This window comes from Balaenoptera ricei, chromosome 2 (genome assembly GCF_028023285.1).
Source record: "Balaenoptera ricei isolate mBalRic1 chromosome 2, mBalRic1.hap2, whole genome shotgun sequence".
Lineage (NCBI taxonomy): Eukaryota > Metazoa > Chordata > Mammalia > Artiodactyla > Balaenopteridae > Balaenoptera > Balaenoptera ricei.
The window spans coordinates 96,569,386-96,588,774 of NC_082640.1; the positions used below are offsets into that span (position 1 = coordinate 96,569,386).

A 19,389-nucleotide genomic window follows, 5' to 3' on the forward strand; every position below is an offset into this window, starting at 1 on the left:
GGCAAAGTTAACAAGGAACCTGATAGGCCAGGTTTCCTCACTTGAGGATTAGGGCCCTGTAAATCACCGTGCTCTGAAGCCATGTGCTAACAGACCTCTGGTTTTGTTCACAGCCATTTGCCGGCATTCCTGTGGGGATGGATTTTGTTCTAGGCCAAATATGTGCACTTGCCCATCTGGTCAGATAGCTCCTTCCTGTGGTTCCAGATCCAGTGAGTATAACATGTCATTATATATAATATTATTTTATGTGGTTATGCCCTATTTTCTCCTAAATTTGCTTTTGGCTTTTCTCTTGCCTGCAATACATTTTTTTTCACTAGAACATCTGCCTTCTCTGTTCTGCCCAAAATACTTGGAATGGCTTTCCTCAATCTGGGCTCTCATTTCCCTTCTTCACTTTTTATAGGGAAATTACCTATGGGAAATAACTACTATGAATAACATAAAGATTATGGCTTCCTTCTGTGTAGGTATCACCTTATTCATTTTTGTGTCTCCAATGTAAACACCATAAAAGATGCTCAATGAAATGATTGTTTAATGAACATTTTTTGGCTCAAGAAAACTAAGCATTCTTCCTTGTGGTACTGAAATATGAATCTGATTAAACACTTTTTACAACTTGAGACCCCTGCTTTTGCAAGAAGAAAATGTAAGGAGTCATCATGGCAGTTTATTGGGGATGATTTATCATGAAGCACAAACATATTTTCCCTTTCAGAATTTTACCACTTTGTTCATTCTGTTCATTATTCAGAGACTTTGCTTGCTTGTTCTATTGGTTTTTGTTTTGAAATGCAGGGTTCTCAGCAGTGAATTAGGGGAAATGTGGGGCTTGGGAAGGAGGTGAGTCATTGGTTGTTAAAAAAGTTAAAGTTCATGTTTATATAAATAGCCCCTCAACACCTTGACCATCACCAAGGCAAAAACTTAGGTTCCTTTTCCATTCCCCATTTCTGATGGGCAAATACACTCCTCTTACAGTGTGTTCTGGTTTTGACAAGGTTTTAAGGAGAGTATTGTGGAATAAGCACATTCTCTTTCGTCGATTGCAAGTAGAGACTTCTGCGGGATCAAGATGCATTACCTGTTAAGAGTCCTCACATTTAACCGTGGCTCTCATGAACCAATTAACAGGATGGGGCAAGTAGTGCAGGGTAGCAGACCCTCTTGGTGCCCACTCACATACCTTGGCATTCATGGGTGACACAAGTGACTCTGCCTGGGAGCTCTGTAACATTTTTCTGGCCATGGAGCATGTAGGACAAGCTGGAAGGCTGAGGGGATTAATTAGAAGCACCTTTTAACCAATGACAAATGGAGAGTGTTGGATAAGTGCCCATGCTTCCTTGCCTCTCCTTTTGCATAACTGCGAAGTGTGTTATGCACTGTCTTCTGAAGTTCCCTAGTGGGATTGAGCCCTAGTTGCCCACAGTAGGAATAGGCTTGATAATGTACTTTATAGGCTTTCTTTCACTTTCCCAGTCTCTTACCAGTGTTTCCTGAAATTACTTCTAAAATAAACTACTCACATTTGAATTATTGTCTCAGAATTTGCTTCTGGTGGAAACCAAACAGAGAAAGTCTAGCACTAAATACAGACAGTTTTAGGTTGGGATAGAAACTCCCCCTTGGGCTGGGACTCATTTACTTATTGCAATGAGTGTAGCATGTTCTTACTTGATCTCAGCTTGGTTTTAAATGTGTGTCCTCCAAGCAAGGGTAGGTTAGTTCTACATATCAGGAGCACTTGAGCTGGAGGAGTAGCAAGAGGTAGAGAGCTCAGCTGGCAGCACTTTGGGGAACATGTCAGATGTCTCCATCTCTATCAGGATGACCTCCAGGCTGCCTCTGAGGAGAGAGAGCCTCGGGGTGGGGAAGGAGTCTCCACATCAAGTTGGGAATAGAACCATCTCTCAGATTGGTTCCTGAACCCACCAACAACACTGCACTCCACTGGGGGAAGAAAATATTGCCAGATGGCAAAACTGGGTATCCAGCTGGAAAGGTCTTCAATGACAGTGTGAGCTGCTAATGATTTAATCAAGTAAAAGTCATGAGATGTGGAGAAAGGATGTTAACAAGATCAGAGGGAAAAGCTGTGGTCCTAATAGACTTTAAGCTAGCAGTGAGGTGGGAGGAATATTGTGGTAAGGTCTTGTGGGCCAGGTTAGGGCAGAGGCTGAAGTTCAAGACATGTGGGTGGTGCTCTCTGAGATGGTTTGGGGTCATCTACGGTACTTGGACATTGGACAAAGCCCCCAAGTAGCTGGTGGATGAGAGTGGTGTGAGAGGGAGGATATGGTTTCATCAGGGTTTTTGAGGCATTTGGAGCCTTTAAAATCATTGGCTTGGACTCTACCTGGACTAATAATGTCCAGACAGCTTGCACAACTAAAGACGGCAGAATGTTTTAAATGAAGGGTAGCTGGGGATGATCAGAATTCATTTCTGATCTTTTTAAGTGATGTTCTAGGGAACAGCTCTGCCGTCCTATAGAACTTCCTGCCCGTGGTGTGGTAGACAAATTTTCATAGATCACTTTGCTAACTGCCCTGCTAACAGAAGAATAATCCAACTCAGTGAAATGTTTGCATTCACTACCTGTGGTTCTGCTAAGAGGGAGTCAATATCATTTTATCAGTATTTCCTATGAGAAACTTTATACTTGTTATGTGATGGAGTCAAGGAGGTCTAGGCAAGTTGTAGGACCTCTGAGGCCATAGCCTTCTCATTTGAAAATATAAAGAATGAAAGGAGGGTTTTTCTTTCAGGTTATTTTCAACTTGTGTCCTGTGACTTTTAAAATAGGGAATGATCTCTTAGTGGCCTGAATGAGAGATTGCATTTCCAGAAAGTCCAAATTGCCAGCCAGCAACTCCTTTTGACACCAGGAAGTCGTGGCTTCCCTTAACCTATTGGGAGTCTTGCTGCCAGTCATTGAGGCACCAGGGCAAAAAGAGGATTGGCTAGACAGGGTCAGAGCAAGTTTTCTAGACTTTAACTCCAGGTCTATTAGGACTGCTCTCTACTCTCTCAGCCTCTGAGGCCAGAGATGGATCCTGAGCAACCCTAATTCTCAGAAAGACCTGTCATGGGTGATCCGTGAATTCACTCAAACTCTCCTTAAATATATAGAAATATAAAATAGATTATCTTCTTAAATAATATACAGTATGTTGTTATAAAAGGTGCTCCCTAAATTTCACATTTTAGACTTTGGAGATCAATTTTATGCTCATCCTGTTTTATTCTTTATGTTTTTAAAAAGGATTTAAAAATTAAACTTATTATTTTGAGATAATTGTAGATTCACGTTCAGTCGTAAAAAGTGCTGTGTAGAGATCCTGGGTACCTTCTATCCAGTTGTCCCCACATCTTGTGAAACTATAGTGCAATATCACAGCCAGGATATTGACACGGATACAGTCAAGATACAGAACATTTCCATCACCACCAGATCCTCATGTCACTCTTATATTCATTTCCTCCTACATTCTCCTTAATCCTGACCGCCACTAATCTGTCGTCTATTTCTATAATTTTGTCATTTCAAGAATGTTATATAAATGGAATCACACAGTATGTAACCTTTTGGGACTGGCTTTTTTCACTCAGCATAATTCTCTGGAAATTCATCCTATTGTTGTTGTTGTATATATCCGTAGTTTGTTCCCTTTTATTGCTGAGTAGTATTACACGCTATGGATGTAACACAGTTTGTTTAGCCACTCACCCATTGAAAGACATATGGGCTCTTTCTAGTATTTTTGATTTCCAAACAAAGCTGCTATGAGCATTTATATACAGGTCTTCGTGTGAACGTAAGTCTTTATTTCTCTGGGATAAATGTCCGGAACCACAATTGCTGGGTTGTATTGTAGTTGCATATTTAGCTTTTCTAGAAACTGCCAGCTGTTTTTGGAGTGGCTGTACCATTTTGCATTCTCACCAACAATACATGAATGACCCAGTTTCTCTGCATTTTTACCAGCTTTGGGGGGGGTTGCCACTATTTTAAATTTTAGCTATTCTGATAAGTATGTAGTAATTACATCATTGTAGTTTTAATTTGCATTTTTCTACTGGCTTATGATGTTTAACATCTTTTCCTGTGTTTATTTGTCACCTGTATATATCTTCTTTTTTTTGTTGTTTTGAATTTTATTTTATTTATTTTTTTATACAGCAGGTTCTTATTAGTTATCTATTTTATGCATATTAGTGTATACATGTCAATCCCAATCTCCCAATTCATCCCACCACCACCCCCACCACCACTTTCCCCCCTTGGTGTCCATATGTTTGTTCTCTACATCTGTGTCTCTGTTTCTGCCCTGCAAACCAGTTCATCTGTACCATTTTTTTCACCTGTATATATCTTCTTAAGTGAAATGTCTCTTCACATCTTTTGCCAATAGAGTTCTTAACTATTTCACTGTTTATATAATTTAAATACTAGCTCTTTGTCAGATATGTGATTTGCAAACATTTTCTCCCACTCTGTAGCTTGCCTTTTCATCTTCTAACAGAGCAAAAGTTTTAAAATTTAAGTCCACTTTATCAATTTTTCCTTTAATGGAAAAAAATCACGCTTTTGGTTTCAAGTCCAGGAACTCTTTGCCTAGCCCTAGATCCTGAACATTTTCTCCATTTTTTCCTAAAAGTTATAGAGTTTTACATTTCACATTTACATCTGTGATCCATGTTGAGATACTTTTTGTATGAGGCGTGAGGTTGAGGTCTAGGTGTAGTTGATACCTGTGGATGTCTAATTGCTCCAACACCATTTATTTCTGAAAAGGCTATCCTTCGTCCATTGACTTACTTCTGCATTTTTGTCAAAAATCAGTTGGGCATATTTGTGTAGATCTACTTCTGGGTTCTCTGTTCTATTCCATTGATCCATTTGTCTGTCCCTTCTCCTATACCATACCGTCTTGATTACTGCAGCTATGTGGTAAGTTTTGAAAGTTGAGTAGACTAATTTCCTCCCACTTTATTCTTCTTTTTCAAAATTGTGATTCTAGTTCCTTTGCCTTTCCATATAAATTTTAGATTCATCTTGTCTGTATCTACAAAAAAAATCTTTCTAGGATTTCTATAGGAATTGCTTTAAACCTGTGTGTCAGTTTGGGGAGTATTGGCATCTTTACAATTTGAAACCCCTTTTAGTTGGATAAAATTTTATCATTTTTAATTCACTTCAGTTTAGTTAGAATTTGGGGGCGCTGGTACTCCCAACATGAATCCAAGCTCTAAGGGTGTCAGAAGGCCAGGGGAACAATTGTAGAGCAGTGTGTTAGTGAGTTTGAGTGAGTGTGCTGCAACCACATGCTGAAAGTGTAAGAACACTCAAAGGATGGGAAGGTGGCACTGTAGCTAGTCTGGAAGAAGTGACCTTTTTCAGGGCGGTGTGGGATTTATATGAACAGGAAGAAGAGGAATGGGTGGAATCTGCTCTGATTTGTCCATAGAAACAGTTGAGCTCTTTGCTTTCTAGTTAGCCCTCTATGGAAGTGCCTTTATCACTGCTATCATATAACTTGTCTTTCTCTGGACCATTTGCAGCTCTGCTAGGTTTTTTGTTTTGTTTTGAGACACTTTAGTGAAGTTGCTCTTCTAAGGCACCATAGATTATTTATGCACTTATGGAAAATGTCATTGCTGTTATCTCTCCCAGTGAAAATTATTTCTGTCCTGCAGTGACTCTGGTTGCCCCTATGGACTGTTGTCTCAGGTGTCAAGTCCAGAAGTTAGTCTAGCTGTTTAATTTGCCTTGTACTTTTTCCTAGTGCCTACATTAAAATCACATGTTGCCATACAGATACTTATTTGCAAATTGCTCCCAGTGTTCTTTCTGCCCCTTGTGCCTGCCAAGATAATGGAAGTTTTTAGAATCAGTCCCAAGCTAATGCATCCCAAAGAAAATCATTACCTGAGAGGTATTTAGACCCAAGTCCCAGCCCTGCATCTCTCTTGTTCCAGTAGCGTGTTTACATCGCTCTCTTTTGGTTGGTTATTTTAAGAATTAACTTGTGCTGGGCTATAATCTAAAGAAAGTTTCTTCTACTCTTTCTGATACCTGGCAAATGGAAGGCATTCAGTAAATATTTGTTGAATGATTGAAGTGACTGACTGACATCTTCTGGAATGAACATAAAATTTGTTTGGGACTCTATGTGGATACAGGTTAATGGCAACATTTTCTGTTAGTTCTAGGATGTTGAGCCTTACTTGAAACCCTTTGAGGCTGTCTGCCCATCTTGGAGGGGAAGTTCTCCTCAGGGCCAACTGCACGTGGCAGCATAGACCTGTACACTGACACTTAAACTCCCCTAGTATTTTCAGTTTCTGGTAAAATCTTAACACAGATTGAATTTAGGAATCTATTCTAACTTGAGGTATTTAGAGCATCATATGGGTTCAAGTGAAGCCCTTATTTTTCAGTTGGCTTTTTCTAACGACATAGAACATGGTCTCCTAATTGCCAGACATCTGGAATTCTTTGTCACATCAGAGTAAATTTAGAATATGCATCAATGGCAGGACTCAATCAAAAATAAAACCAGTTTGTATATATATACTCTCTACACTGTGTCTGCTGTGTAGTGAAGCTACAGATCTAGTTCCTTTATTTCCCCACAGAAATCCTGAGTGATCACTCCCACCTTAAGGAAATACTTTTTCCCCTGAAGATCTAAGACTCACAAAGAATGCGAATTTGGTAAACATGTTCGTGGCAAAGCAGGAGATTAAGATGCTGTTATCTGTTGATGAACTTGCCCCTCTGGCCCAAGGAGACATGGTTCATTGGTTTATTTTGACCACTGGACTAACCATGCCTTATTGTTTTACAAGTCTGACCAAGTGCTTTTATTTTTTAAAGGAGAAAGAATATTTTATGCTGGAAAAAGTTCACCTGAAAGACAGTGTAGGAAAAAGTATAAAAGCATATCAGGGAAGTTTTTATGATATTACATTTAAATGTAAGCTTACCATTCTTCCCAGAAAGAAGAATTCATTCTCTTTTTCAATTTGAACAAATAATGTAAAGTCACTATTTAAACTACTGTTAGCTTTTTTATCTCAAAGTAGCTAAATGGCTTTGTTGCTCATGTGGGAATGGAAATTAGCTCTTGGCATGAACCACTTTAATTGAAATCAGTTTGTGGGTTGAGTTCCTATGCTGCTTGACAGATGACATCATTTCCTGTGCTTTTCCCAACCCTCACTGTTTTGCTAAGATAGGATGAAGCTAAGTTTAACTTCAGATTTTAAAGCAACTATACACCTTTTCCTGACCTACTTAGAATATTATCCAAATTTTTCATCAAATCATTTCTTTTGTATATCTGTAAATAGTTTTTTAGTTAAAAAAGCATTTTGGCTGAGACGTTTTAATAGAAATCGTAGGAGCCTAAAATAACTGTTTTAATCCGTTTTCTGGGTTGATTGATTTCTATAACAATGCTCCAATAAAGGAGTTATTTCTGCTTTTATATATGGGGCAACAAAGATAAAAATATTTTTAATAGCAACCTGTTGAGTGCTGTATAAGTGCTTAGGCAACTACACAGTCTCAGTGTTTGAACATAGCTTTTGGTGTCATTATCATGGAGCATGAATTAAGTAAACAGGAATTAATGTAGCAAAGTTTTATACAGCACCTGTGTACGGGCAAGGATGCTCTGAGTAATCATGATTCTTCCCACTCCCCATTCTCATGATGCCTTTAGACAAATGTGCTGGGGATAGGAGAAATAACTTAAAAAAAAAAAAAAGTTTGATTATATAACGTATATTTCCAGAGAGAATTACTAAGTACTCTGGAGTCAGAACAAAGAGGGCTAGTATCTAGTGGGGGAGGGAGGAGAGAACAGAAATCAGAAAAGATCAAAGGAAAGAGCAGACATTTGCAGTGGGTCTAGGAGATAGGTAGGATTTCAGTATTTGGTGAGAACTGTGGGTGTGTTATATGTTAGGGGTTGGGGCGAAGAGACAAAGTGACAGGTTAAAGAGGAGATTCCATGAAGAGACTAGCAGCAAGTGCCAGGCATTTGGTACGGCACTCAGAAATATTTGTTGAGTGAGTGAGTGACTGATAAAGTACACTGGGGACTGAGTCATAGGATGTATTAGGAGTAGGCAAAGCAGCCCTGATAGGCTCATGGGAGGGCTTTGATTGCTGAGATGGAGGGGCTCTTAACAGAGCAGACGTAGGAAGTCTTTGACGGTGTTTCAGCAAGTATGCGACATGTTCTCGAAAAGGTGCCTCACTTTCAACTTGACTTAGCTCTTCAGTACTCTCTGAGGGCATAGTAAGTATTGGGTTCTGGCACCTTCCTTTTCCCTGTTGGCATGCTGAGATTTGTGTAGCACTTGACGAAAATGGCCCTTTCTCCTGAAGTCAGCAGCCCCTTTGGGATTCTGAACTGAGCATCCTAACGAGGGGTACTGAAGAAGGTGGCTGCTGGGAGGGGTCTCCTCTCTGCTCTTGGGAGAAGATTTAGACCCTGTGCTCCAAGAAGGCTGAGCATAGGAGCAAGCATACGCAGCTGATTTCTGCTCTTACACAGAAGAAGGGCTTTTCGTCCCCTGATGTGAAATTGTTGAGCCTTTTTCTCTAGGGATTTACTCCCACAGCTTGGAGGACAGGGCAGAGTGAGCCAAATTTCCATGCCCAATCCTGGCCTCCTTGGGTAGGGATGTGTCAACAATGATTAATTCGATCAAGCCTTTAGTCTTCTCCAAGTAAGGTAGTTGACTGTTTCTAGAGGACTAAGGAACAGCCTGGGATTTTGAGAGTGCCTAAATTACTGAAGCAGAGGCAGCCAGAGCCCTGGAGGAGCCAGAGCCCACACCGCGCTGTCATTCTCCCTCCCAGGCGTCTTTCACTCCAGCTTCTTCTAGCGCCTCATCGTCTCAGTCTAAGTCAGCCCGCCTGCCCATGGTCTTCCTGCTCTGGGTGCTGAAGCTCTCACACTTCTGTAGGTGACAGTGTGATAAAGAGTGGGTTTCAAACACTGTGGGTCTTAGTTGGTTTAAGGTTACAGTTTAAACCAGCAGCTCTTTCTGAGCCGAATCCAGCTGTCTCCGTTATCAAGCAGTCTTGTTATTAAATGCCGTTGTAGGTACTTTTTCCCTTCTTTTTGCTGCCTCCAAAATTTCTTTTAACAACATTTCTTGGAATTTGTCACCCTGAATGTTTTCCTGCCCACCTACCTGGGACCCTGCATCTTTTAACAAGAAAATTATTGCCGTCGTCATCTTGTCTCGTCTGGTCCCTCAAGGCACTCTTTTCTTGTTGGTGTAAATTACAGAAATGACATTGAGTGGTAAGTTCTGCTAAATTTAGAGAAGTCATTGAGCATTATTAAAGTAAGTATCGAAGAAGCAATTACACTGCATTGTAAATGATTTTATGCGCACAAAATGACATGTTTAGCATTATCAATTAGGTTATTTCTGCGTAAATATATGAATCTTGATAAACCATTTTATTTTCTCTTCAAATCACTGCAGATCAACTCGTGTGAACTGTTGCTATCTATGTGCTTAAATTGCAAAAATAAATCAGTCTTTTTTTTTTTTCCTTTTCAAGTCCAACACTGTAACATTCGCTGCATGAATGGAGGTAGCTGCAGTGATGATCACTGTCTGTGCCAGAAAGGATACATAGGGACTCACTGTGGACAACGTAAGTAAACCATAGTTATAAGTATTCTAGACGTTAATCTATAGAGACAAAGAGAATACGGAGATAAGTGCTGGTGGATTTTCTTTGATTTCCTGGGACATGGCATTTTTAGAGATGTCCAGGGACTCTTACAGATGAACAGATCACTTACCCAACACACATAGTACCAAATTTCTGACTGGAACCTTGGAAATGGGTTGTTTGATTCATTTTTCTTTCATTTACCTCCACTACCCTGCTTACCTCATCTCTGATTTACACCCAAGGTGCAGAATTCTTGTTCACTCCTGATGTATGCCTTCCGTTTGATTGCTCAACATCTCCACCATCTCTTGGATTTTCAATAAGCATCTCCAATAGAGTATTTCAAAACTCAACTTCACCTTTCTCCCCAAACATGTTCTTTTTTCTTGACTATTGATGTCTGTATCTCTCTAGTTTCCCAATCTAGATTCTGCTCTTATAATATTTATCATACTGCTGGCCAGTGTGTTGGTTCATTCATGAACACTGTTTATTGGGTGTCTACTCTGTATCAGCCCCTGTGCTTTGCAGAGATGAAAATTTCTCTAAAAGAGCTCACTTTTTATTACACTAAGAAGAATATATATACCCTGCAGAAAATTTAGAAAAGTTTAAAAATATAAAAAATAAAATTTTCTACAATCCCACCATTCCAGATATTACCTTTTAGTCTTTTAATGCGTATTTGGTACGTGAGATCCATTGTATGCATAATTTTCCATATAACTTTTTTACTTAATATTTTATTAGAAGTATATTTCATTTTTTTGAACATTTAAAAATACATTTTAATAGTTGCATAATACTCCATTATATATAGGTTTTACTGTTTATTTAGTGAATTGTTAATGAGCATTTATTCATGTTGTTTCCAGTTTTTGCCATTGTATATGTATTTGCTATGATGAATAATGCTATTATAAGTAAATCAAAGTTTATTTAATACCCTCCTGACTGTCTACACACTGCAATATAGTAAGAATGACAATCGAGTCTTTGGCAGCCCACAGCAGTAGCATGGCGGGAGGAGAGGTAGGACGGCCTCCCCAGTGTGGGAGACCCTTGAGCTGAGTCTTAAGGGGTGGGTAGGGGTTCCCTTGTCAGATGATGGGAGGTGGGCCTTTTAGGCAGCCGGCACAGCATAAGCCAAAGCAGCAGAACATGACATAGCATGGGAGGTCAGGCTTTGGCGTTGCTAGGACTTAAGTGCTGAGGGAAGTGATGGGAAGGAAGCTAAGGTCAGAATGGAAGTCATGGGCCATTGGAGGGCCTTTATGCGTACCGTTTTTTCACCCAAAGTAGAGCCAGGGAAGGGGAGTGAGAAGACAACGACCAACAACATTCATCTGTTGAGTTATTTACTCTGTTTACTGTATGCTAGGCACGTGTTCAAACTCTTTACACGTATTAACTCATAACAACAGCCCTTTGAGGTAGAGGCCTTTTTTACCTTCTACGAAATGAAAAAGCTGGGGCAATAACTTGTCTAAGGCTGTACAGGGAGTAATCAGCAGAGTTGGGATTTGAACCCAAGCAGTCTAACTTCACAGCCCATGCATTTAATGCTATGAAATACTGGCCTATACACTTCACTTACAGTGGTTTACAATGAGAAAGACCACTGGTGGCCAGTGTAGAGTGGGAAGAAACAGAAGCAGGAAGAATAGTACTAAGGCTATGGCTAGAGAGATGGTGGGATGGGGATGGATTCAAAGGCATTTTCAGAAGGGGAATCAGAAGGAGCTGCTGTGCATCTTCTGTTTCCTTTGATGCTCCCAGAGGGAGTAGAGCCCAAAGCCCAGTGCACGACAGGCACTCAGGTAACACCCGTAGAATTAGAAAACCTTTCCTAGACTTCAGTTTCCTAATCTGTAAAATGGGAGGGTTGGTTTCGGCAATCTCAAAATTTCTTTTCTGCTTAAGCCTCTTCATTCTCTCCTAACTGTAAATTAAGAAGCAAATTAGAACAATGAATATATGTAAACTTCTCTAATTTTGTGATGATCAATGGACTACTGCTATAATTTTTGGCTATAAGGGGTTGTCTCAGTTCAAGTGCACTGATCCCAGTGGATGCTGAGACAGAATTAGATGCACAAGAGATTTATTGGGGAAAAAGCCTATGAGAATCAAAGGGAAAGAAAGCAGGAATCAGGAGAGAGAACCTTCAGACCATGATGCAGGTCACACCGCTGGGCAAGGAGAGAGGGAAGGAAAGACTATCACGATTGTATAGAAGGAGGCTCAGACTATAGTGCAACTTCACGAAAGCCTTGGTCAGGCTGATAGGGAGCCCAGAATAAAGATTGCCCATCAGAATAGTTTCATGATGGGCAGAAATGTCCAGTCTCCACCATGCTTAGTCACTGGGTGGTAGCAGCCAGGAGAGTGTGCCCTTGGCATGAACACAGTAGCGGATCTGAAGGTGTAGCAGCTTCAAGGCTGTCGGCCAACTAAGCTCCCCTAGGTAGGTTTTCTTGGAGGGAGATCTGAATGGCTCAACTCCATGACTGCCACAGGGGTACAGGAAAAATGTGTGGGAAATATATGAAGGAGGAATTAATTTAAATGGAGGTGTTAGGGAGGCCTCATGGAGGAGTAAGGTTTGAGCTGGGCTTTGAAGAGTGGGAGGGACTGGCAAATTTGGCAGGGGCAGCCTACCACCTGTGGATTAAGATGCCTAGAAAGAGGCCATGCATAAGTGAGTTGCAGGAAGTTGTACGGAGAAGAGTGGTTCAGGGCATGAGCTTTCAGATCTTATTTTAATGCCTTTCTTGACAAGTAAAATGTCCCTCCCTCGAGGATGGCTGGACTTATCTTACCAATATTTTCCAGAGATTCTCTTATAACATTCAATTGGGTCTTTATTACAGTGCATAAATTACTGAATGTCAGTATTCATGTTTTGTCGTTGGCAATTAATAGTGTGATCTAACATGCTGCATTTCTGTAAGGATGACGGTAGAGAGGCCAATGTTTTCCCTCATGAGAACCCTCTGGAAATTAAACATAAATCATAAGAACAGAGTCAGCTTGCTAAAATGCAGTTCTCATCAGAGGTATCTCTTATAAACCACCATTTTAGGTGCAGAACTGAAAGCATTGCTCACATGCTTCCCAGGATGAAACTGTCAGCCTTAACACAGGTGCATACTCACCTATTCCAGGTAGTTTTACCTGAGTTGACTGAGGAACATCCGGGGAACTGGAACTGTACAGTAACTGTTTAAAACAAATACCAGGGTGATTATTTAGTGTTTTTACTGTTGTCCTTTCAGGGGACAGTAAGTGTTACTTTATTAGCATCTACTATCAGATGAAGCCCGTCAGCCTCTCAGCTCCTATCTCCTTATTTTACAGCTGTCTGTGAAAGTGGCTGTCTCAACGGAGGCAGGTGCGTGGCCCCAAATCGATGTGCATGCACTTACGGCTTCACTGGACCCCAGTGTGAAAGAGGTAATTTTTTTTAATGTATTGGTGTCAAGATGTTCTAGTGGCTAAAGCTATGACTGATTTCAACATGCATTGGGTTCTTGCGGCTGCTTCGTGAATTTTGCTGAGCTTTGAGGGGGTTTCTGAATTGTCACTGGGAAGGTTCCTAGGATGACAAGACAATGGCCCTAAGTCTATGCATGTTATTCAGTAATTCTTGCCAGGGGACTGCAGGACTCAATAGTGCGCCTATGCATAAGTACCAGTTGGCATCAAGATAAAAAGAGGAAAATTTTCCATAGAGTAAGGATTGAGCTCATTATTATCCTAGTAAATTAGGGAGGTGGCTCCAAATAAAACATCTGTGTGGCAAGGGGAGAAATCCAGAATGGAACAAAAATTGCACCTAAAGATCTATTAGGACCTATTGGCTGTAGTGGCATACAAGCTCGGCATTCAAAGTTCACTAGAAATACTGACTGCTGAGAAACTGTGCTTTCACACCTGTAGTTTTTTCAGTACTCACTGCAGCCCACTGACGTGTATAATCATCATCACTTTTCTGTCTGAGAAGATCAAGGCTCGGGGAGGTCAAGGGAGCTCCCTAAGGTCACACACATAATAAGCAGCTTTAATTTGAATGTGGGTTTTCAGTTTTCAAGTCTGATGTATACTGCGGCTCTTAATTAAAAGAGATTTCTACCTGATTTGCCTATGCATACGAATAGGATATTGAGATGTATGTAAATGTGCAGTCTTCTTAAATACCCACCGCCCTGACCTTTGCTTTGTTGATCATCTTGTCTTTACATTCATAGCCATGTTTTCATTGTTCCTAGTTTTATGGCGAAGATTTTATCGTGAAGATTTAGGAGGTTCCTTTCATACAAAACTGCAAAAATACTCATGAAAAAATACCCATTGAAAAATATTCATGAACTTTTTAAACTGCAGTCATCACCTTTATCCAAAGTTGTATAGAGATCATTTTATTCTAAGATGGAAAGTAAAGATTCAGTAGCAAGTGTTGAATATATGTTATTTAAAAGCAAAGAGCACAGAGTGGTATGTGAGAAATTGTCTTCTGTTTGTAGTTTTATGAGTTCGTCTAAATTCAGTTCTTCGCTGATAAAGCAACAATACCTATTTTAGCAAGTAACTCTATTATTACTGGATAGATTATATTGTATCTCTGTTCACAAGGCCACTGCATGGTATGGATATGTGATGCATTCTGGACTCTTGGCCCTTACATTGTACTTGGCATCGTTTTGGAGTCCCTCTTTAGAACTGTTTCTCTTTACAACTTGATGTATTTTTATTGACTTGGAGCTAATATATATCTAATGGTCTCAAGAGTAATGAAGACAACTGTTTTGATTAGGTAGTATCATTCTGTGGCCTTATTATTTACTCAGTGATTATGCTATAGTATTTAAATTGTTGAGATTAAAGTTGTTAACATGTAACTTGAACAGTGTGAAACTAATTCTGGAAGTGACAATAGTGGGCTTAATTTGTTTTAGAAAAATCACTAATAGAATGAAGTTACAGAGCATTTTACCTCTAAGAATCTGGTTAATAATTTGCTGCAAAGAATATTGATACCCATAGTTACAGATATTGATAAAACAGTCTAAAATAAAGAGGGCATGATATTTAGCCATTCCACACTTATTTCTTCAAAGACTTGATCATTGACCAAGATTAGGAAATGATGTGAATGGGTTAAGTTACTAAACTGCTAATCAAAACTGGCATATTACTTAGGGATTTCTCCAAATTTTGGGGTGTCTTTAACTGCTTTCCTCCGTGATAAGGGTATCCTAAAATTTGCACTTAGGTGTAAATACATTTTGGCCCCATAGAATCTTCACAATAGTGATTATCTAAATAAAATTAATCCCTAAATGGCAGATTTTCAGACATTTGTGGTTGTGGAGAGTCGGGAGGAAGCAGGCTTTCTTTAATCATTGCCCTTTGCCTCTTCTACCTGGGAATACAGTCCCAAACCTTCAGTGGGAGAAGGGAAACATGAGTGTGATTTCTCTCACCACATGGGAGAGGGGAGGCTCTTTGATTCCAGGATTGTATTTCCATTTTTAGTCTTCACTGTTTTCTGCTCTTGTGGAAGTCATCTGCTTACCTCTTTAAAGAATTAGAGGCAAGATATCCTATTACTCAGACGAATGCTTGTGATTTCAAGAGTGATTAATAAAAATATAGGACTGAGTCAGGATAAATCCATCCTGAAGCATAGGGAAGTATTCAGTGTCACTTCTGATAGTGGGTTAGTATACTTACTAAGTTGTTCAACTATGTAGGCCAGTTGCATTCTGTTTTAAATGGAATGTGACTTTTTATTTATTTATTTTTTTTAAATAAATTTATTTGTTTCTTTTTGGCTGTGTTGGGTCTTCGTTGCTGTGCGTGGGCTTTCTCTAGTTGCGGCGAGCAGGGGCTACTCTTTGTTGCAGTGCGCAGGCTTCTCATTGAGGTGGCTTGTTGCGGAGCGTGGTCTCTAGGCACGTGGGCTTCAGCACTTGTGGCATGCAAGCTCAGTAGTTGTGGCTCGCGGGCTGTAGAGCGCAGGCTCAGTATTTGTGGCGCACGGGCTTAGTTGCTCCGCGGCATGTGGGATCTTCCCGGACCGGGGATTGAACCCATGTCCCCTGCATTGGCAGGTAGATTCTTAACCACTGCGCCACCAGGGAAGCCCTGGCTTTTTATTTTTAAAAATGAACTTCCAGGAAGTCTTTACTAATTTTCTTTCCTTCTTCTAGGAGGCTGAGCCCAGGGCCTCTTCTGCATTCTCTCTGAGCACTCTCTCCACGTCTTTTGATAGCACTTACCACATTGTATTGAAATAGCAGGTTTCCATGTCCATCTCCCCCATTAGAGTGTAAGCTCTTCAGCAGCAACTGTGGTTTCATGATCGTTTAAATTCCTAAGCCAAGCTTAATGCGTGATGCACAGTGTATGGCCAATAAATGTTGAACTGAATTTAATTTGAAGCACCAGAAAGTCTTGAGATATGATTATCAGATGATGAAAAAGTATCTCCTGGAAGTAATTGCTGCTTGCCTACTTGTGGACAATTCTGGGTATTTCTTACTGGTTTCATTTTAAACAGAGCTTGCAGTGTTGAGTCCTAATTGAATTTGGCCCCATCTTTCAGGGCCACATGACTGTCATTTTTCAGTTGGCAAGGATGCAGAAAAGAAGGTATGTTTTGACCTAAGCCAGGTGGCAATAAACAAACAAACAAACAACTTCCTATCATGATGTAATACACATGGAAGGGGACATTTCAAATGTGTTACAAGTACCTCTCAGGATAATCATCTTTGTCCCTGAGAGGTCTTACAACTATATGTCTGCAGCTACATCAGAGAGCCAGTACAAGTGTAGACTATCCTTTGGGGGGGGTGACACTGGCAGGATTTGGATCACTTTAAGCTAGTAAGTGAATCTTAATAACCCATGAACATAGTGTTTTGGTTTGTGATGGAGACAAGCAGTGGATCCATGCTTGAATTACGAATCATAACTTTCATTCAACAAATGCAGTCAGACTATGAAGCAAATTTGTCTCACTTGTAGCTTTTAGCCAGTAAAATATGTTGTAAAAAATTTTTTGACTAGTCATCCTCATTGGGCAGGTGACAATGATACTATTGCCTGCCTATGTTCAGAGGAAGAAAAGAAGAGGCCTGTGACTTGTTTGGCCTGTAATGTTTACTTTTTAAAAACTGAATGTGAGTACCTTCAGTTATAGTCTCTAGCTTGCCACAATCCCTACTATTCCCTATTGTCTTACATCCTGCTCCCTTTATTCATTTAGCTTACTTTTTAGCCCCTGTGGGCACTTGAGTTTCCCACCTCCTGCTACATTCTGTATCAAAGATTGCATCTCTTTGTGTTTTGTTTCACATGCCAAGTTTCTTTCATTGTTCTTCCTCTTATATATTTTTTTTCTGTAAATTTACATTTATGGTTTTCCTGATTGCCCCCTCCCCCTCACTTTTGCCTTCTCTCTGCTTGGGTCTTGAGCAACCAGTAAAACTTATCATTGCCTAAGCTCAGTGGTATGGTGTGTTCGCATTTGTTATTAGAATATTGAAATGAGGTCAGTGCCTGTTTTGGCAATGACAACATAAGCTAGTTGTGTATTGCCATAGTTACTGCCAACAAGACTATTGGAAGCACACTTTCTCTTGCCATCTTGCCTCAGAATGCAGACTATTTAAAATCTTGTTAAATGCTCTTATATTAAACACAGTGAATCATGAATCATGTGAGTGGATGAGACTTCTCAAGGTAATGAAAAAAGAAAGAAGAATGATGGAGATAGACCTGAACTTGGAGATGGGGTGGGGTTACTGATGAACAGCCCTGAGGAAGAAGAGAACAAAAGATAGACACTGAGAAAACATGGAGAGAGGCAAGAGAACTAGGGGAGCACTGAGCCAAAGAAACTAAAAGCAAGAAGGACTTCAAGAAATAGCTTGGCAGTTGTTAGACTCTTCAAGGATCAAGAAAGAATGAGAATAACAAAAGACCCTTTGATGTGATAACAGGTGACATGGACTGGTTACTTAGAGGGGGCCAGACAGTATGCGGAACACTTGACTTTGGTGATTTGCAACAACCTTATGAGAAAACTCCTATAATGAGTCCCATTTTATAGAGGAGCAAACAGAGGCAAAGAGAGGTCAAAGAGCTTGCCCAAGGTCAGATAGCTTGTAAGTGGTACAATCAACAACTGGACCCAGCCGGTCTGGCTCATAAGCCTGTGTACATGACCACTGTGCCATACTTGGGTTTCACTCGGAAAGAGGTCATTAGTAACTATAGAAAATTTTCTGAGAAATTATAAGAAGAAATCTAGAACTAAGAGTTTTAGAGTGAAAGTTATAGATTGGGGGAAAAAAGCCTTTCAAGAAATTTGGCAAGGTAGGTAGTTTTCCTCTCTGGAGGAAGAGTTGAGCTAAGTTGCTTTTAAATCATTTTAAAAGCCAAGAGAAAGGAGTCTTGAGTATTGCTTGGGTGTATGTAATGCAGGGTTTGGGGATATTTCTCTGTTTGATTGATTCTGATATTTTAAATATAATAATCCATTCTTGGAGAGAGGATGATTCCTGTCTGTTTGCAGTACATATAAATCGACTCCAAATGACTGAACCAACATTCAAAAATGTAGCCATAGAAAATGAATATTGTCGTTTAGTGCAGTTACCATGGAAGGTTATATAGTTTTCCTACAATATTGCAACTCTTCGAGCCATATATGGAAACTCTTTTCTGTAATTACCTTTACAGAGTCAGCAATTCATTCAAATGAGCATGTGACCATTTTTTTCCCTTTATGGGAGTCATTTGAGTTTTTAGAAACAGCCTAAAATAGTGTCAGTTCTAGTGACGACAGTCAATAATCAAACACATTCGTTGTTTGGGGTCGAAAATTGACTTAGATTAAAAAGCAGTGAAAAGAATTGTCTTGCATGGTTCTTAAAACACATGGAATTAGATTAATATTTTAATGTCAAACTTTAAGTGAGCCAGAGTATGAAGCCTTTTGGAAGCATAAGTGCTAATAACAAGAAGTTTTCTATCATTACTCCATCTGGAGGTCTTCATTATGTACCGTCTGAATGTAAGCATGGACACGAATTCTTCGAAATCCTGAATCATTTGTTCAATGTTAAATTCCTACCCAAGTCTAAACTGTGAAGACAATACTTGGATTTTTCCCAAATCAAGAAAGTCTGTTGGCTGTTCTGCTGGCTATTAGTAGAAAAGGTATAGGGGAAAGCATTACTGAACTGATAGCTTTAAGAAAAAGGAACAATGGGGGGCAAACATGGAGTAGGATAAAAATCAAAGAACGGCGATAATTCATAGTCCATCAGAGAAGCATGACAATGAAGGTGAACTAAGTCTGGTCATCATACTTGCCCTCTTAAGGGATTCCAGTATTAATGGAGCTGGAAAAGGCATTTAGTTTTTTGTTTTTGTTTTTTTCCAGTAATTGAAGAATAGAACAGAGGACAGGTAGGCTGGTTGTAATTCTCCTTCATTCTCTTATGTGCAGTTGATATATGAGCACCTCTGTTATCTTCATAACTTAGTTTCTCTGATGATTCACAAATGATGGTTTTGCACAGGGATCTTTTTTAATGATTTCATAGAAGAGAGTTCAAAAAGCTATCCTGGAAGCAGTTGATAAG

General features: G+C 39.8%; 1 protein-coding gene across 2 annotated transcripts in view; it reads left to right on the forward strand.

Annotated features, from left to right (window-relative positions):
* FBN1 (fibrillin 1) overlaps positions 1–19,389 on the forward strand; it is a 252,546-nt gene that overhangs the window by 38,856 nt on the left and 194,301 nt on the right. For both annotated transcript variants that reach the window (XM_059913339.1, XM_059913338.1), the window contains exons 4-6: positions 114–212; positions 9,608–9,703; positions 13,088–13,183. In XM_059913339.1, the coding sequence (XP_059769322.1) occupies positions 114–212; positions 9,608–9,703; positions 13,088–13,183 (291 nt within the window). The remainder of the gene's footprint in view (positions 1–113; positions 213–9,607; positions 9,704–13,087; positions 13,184–19,389) is intronic.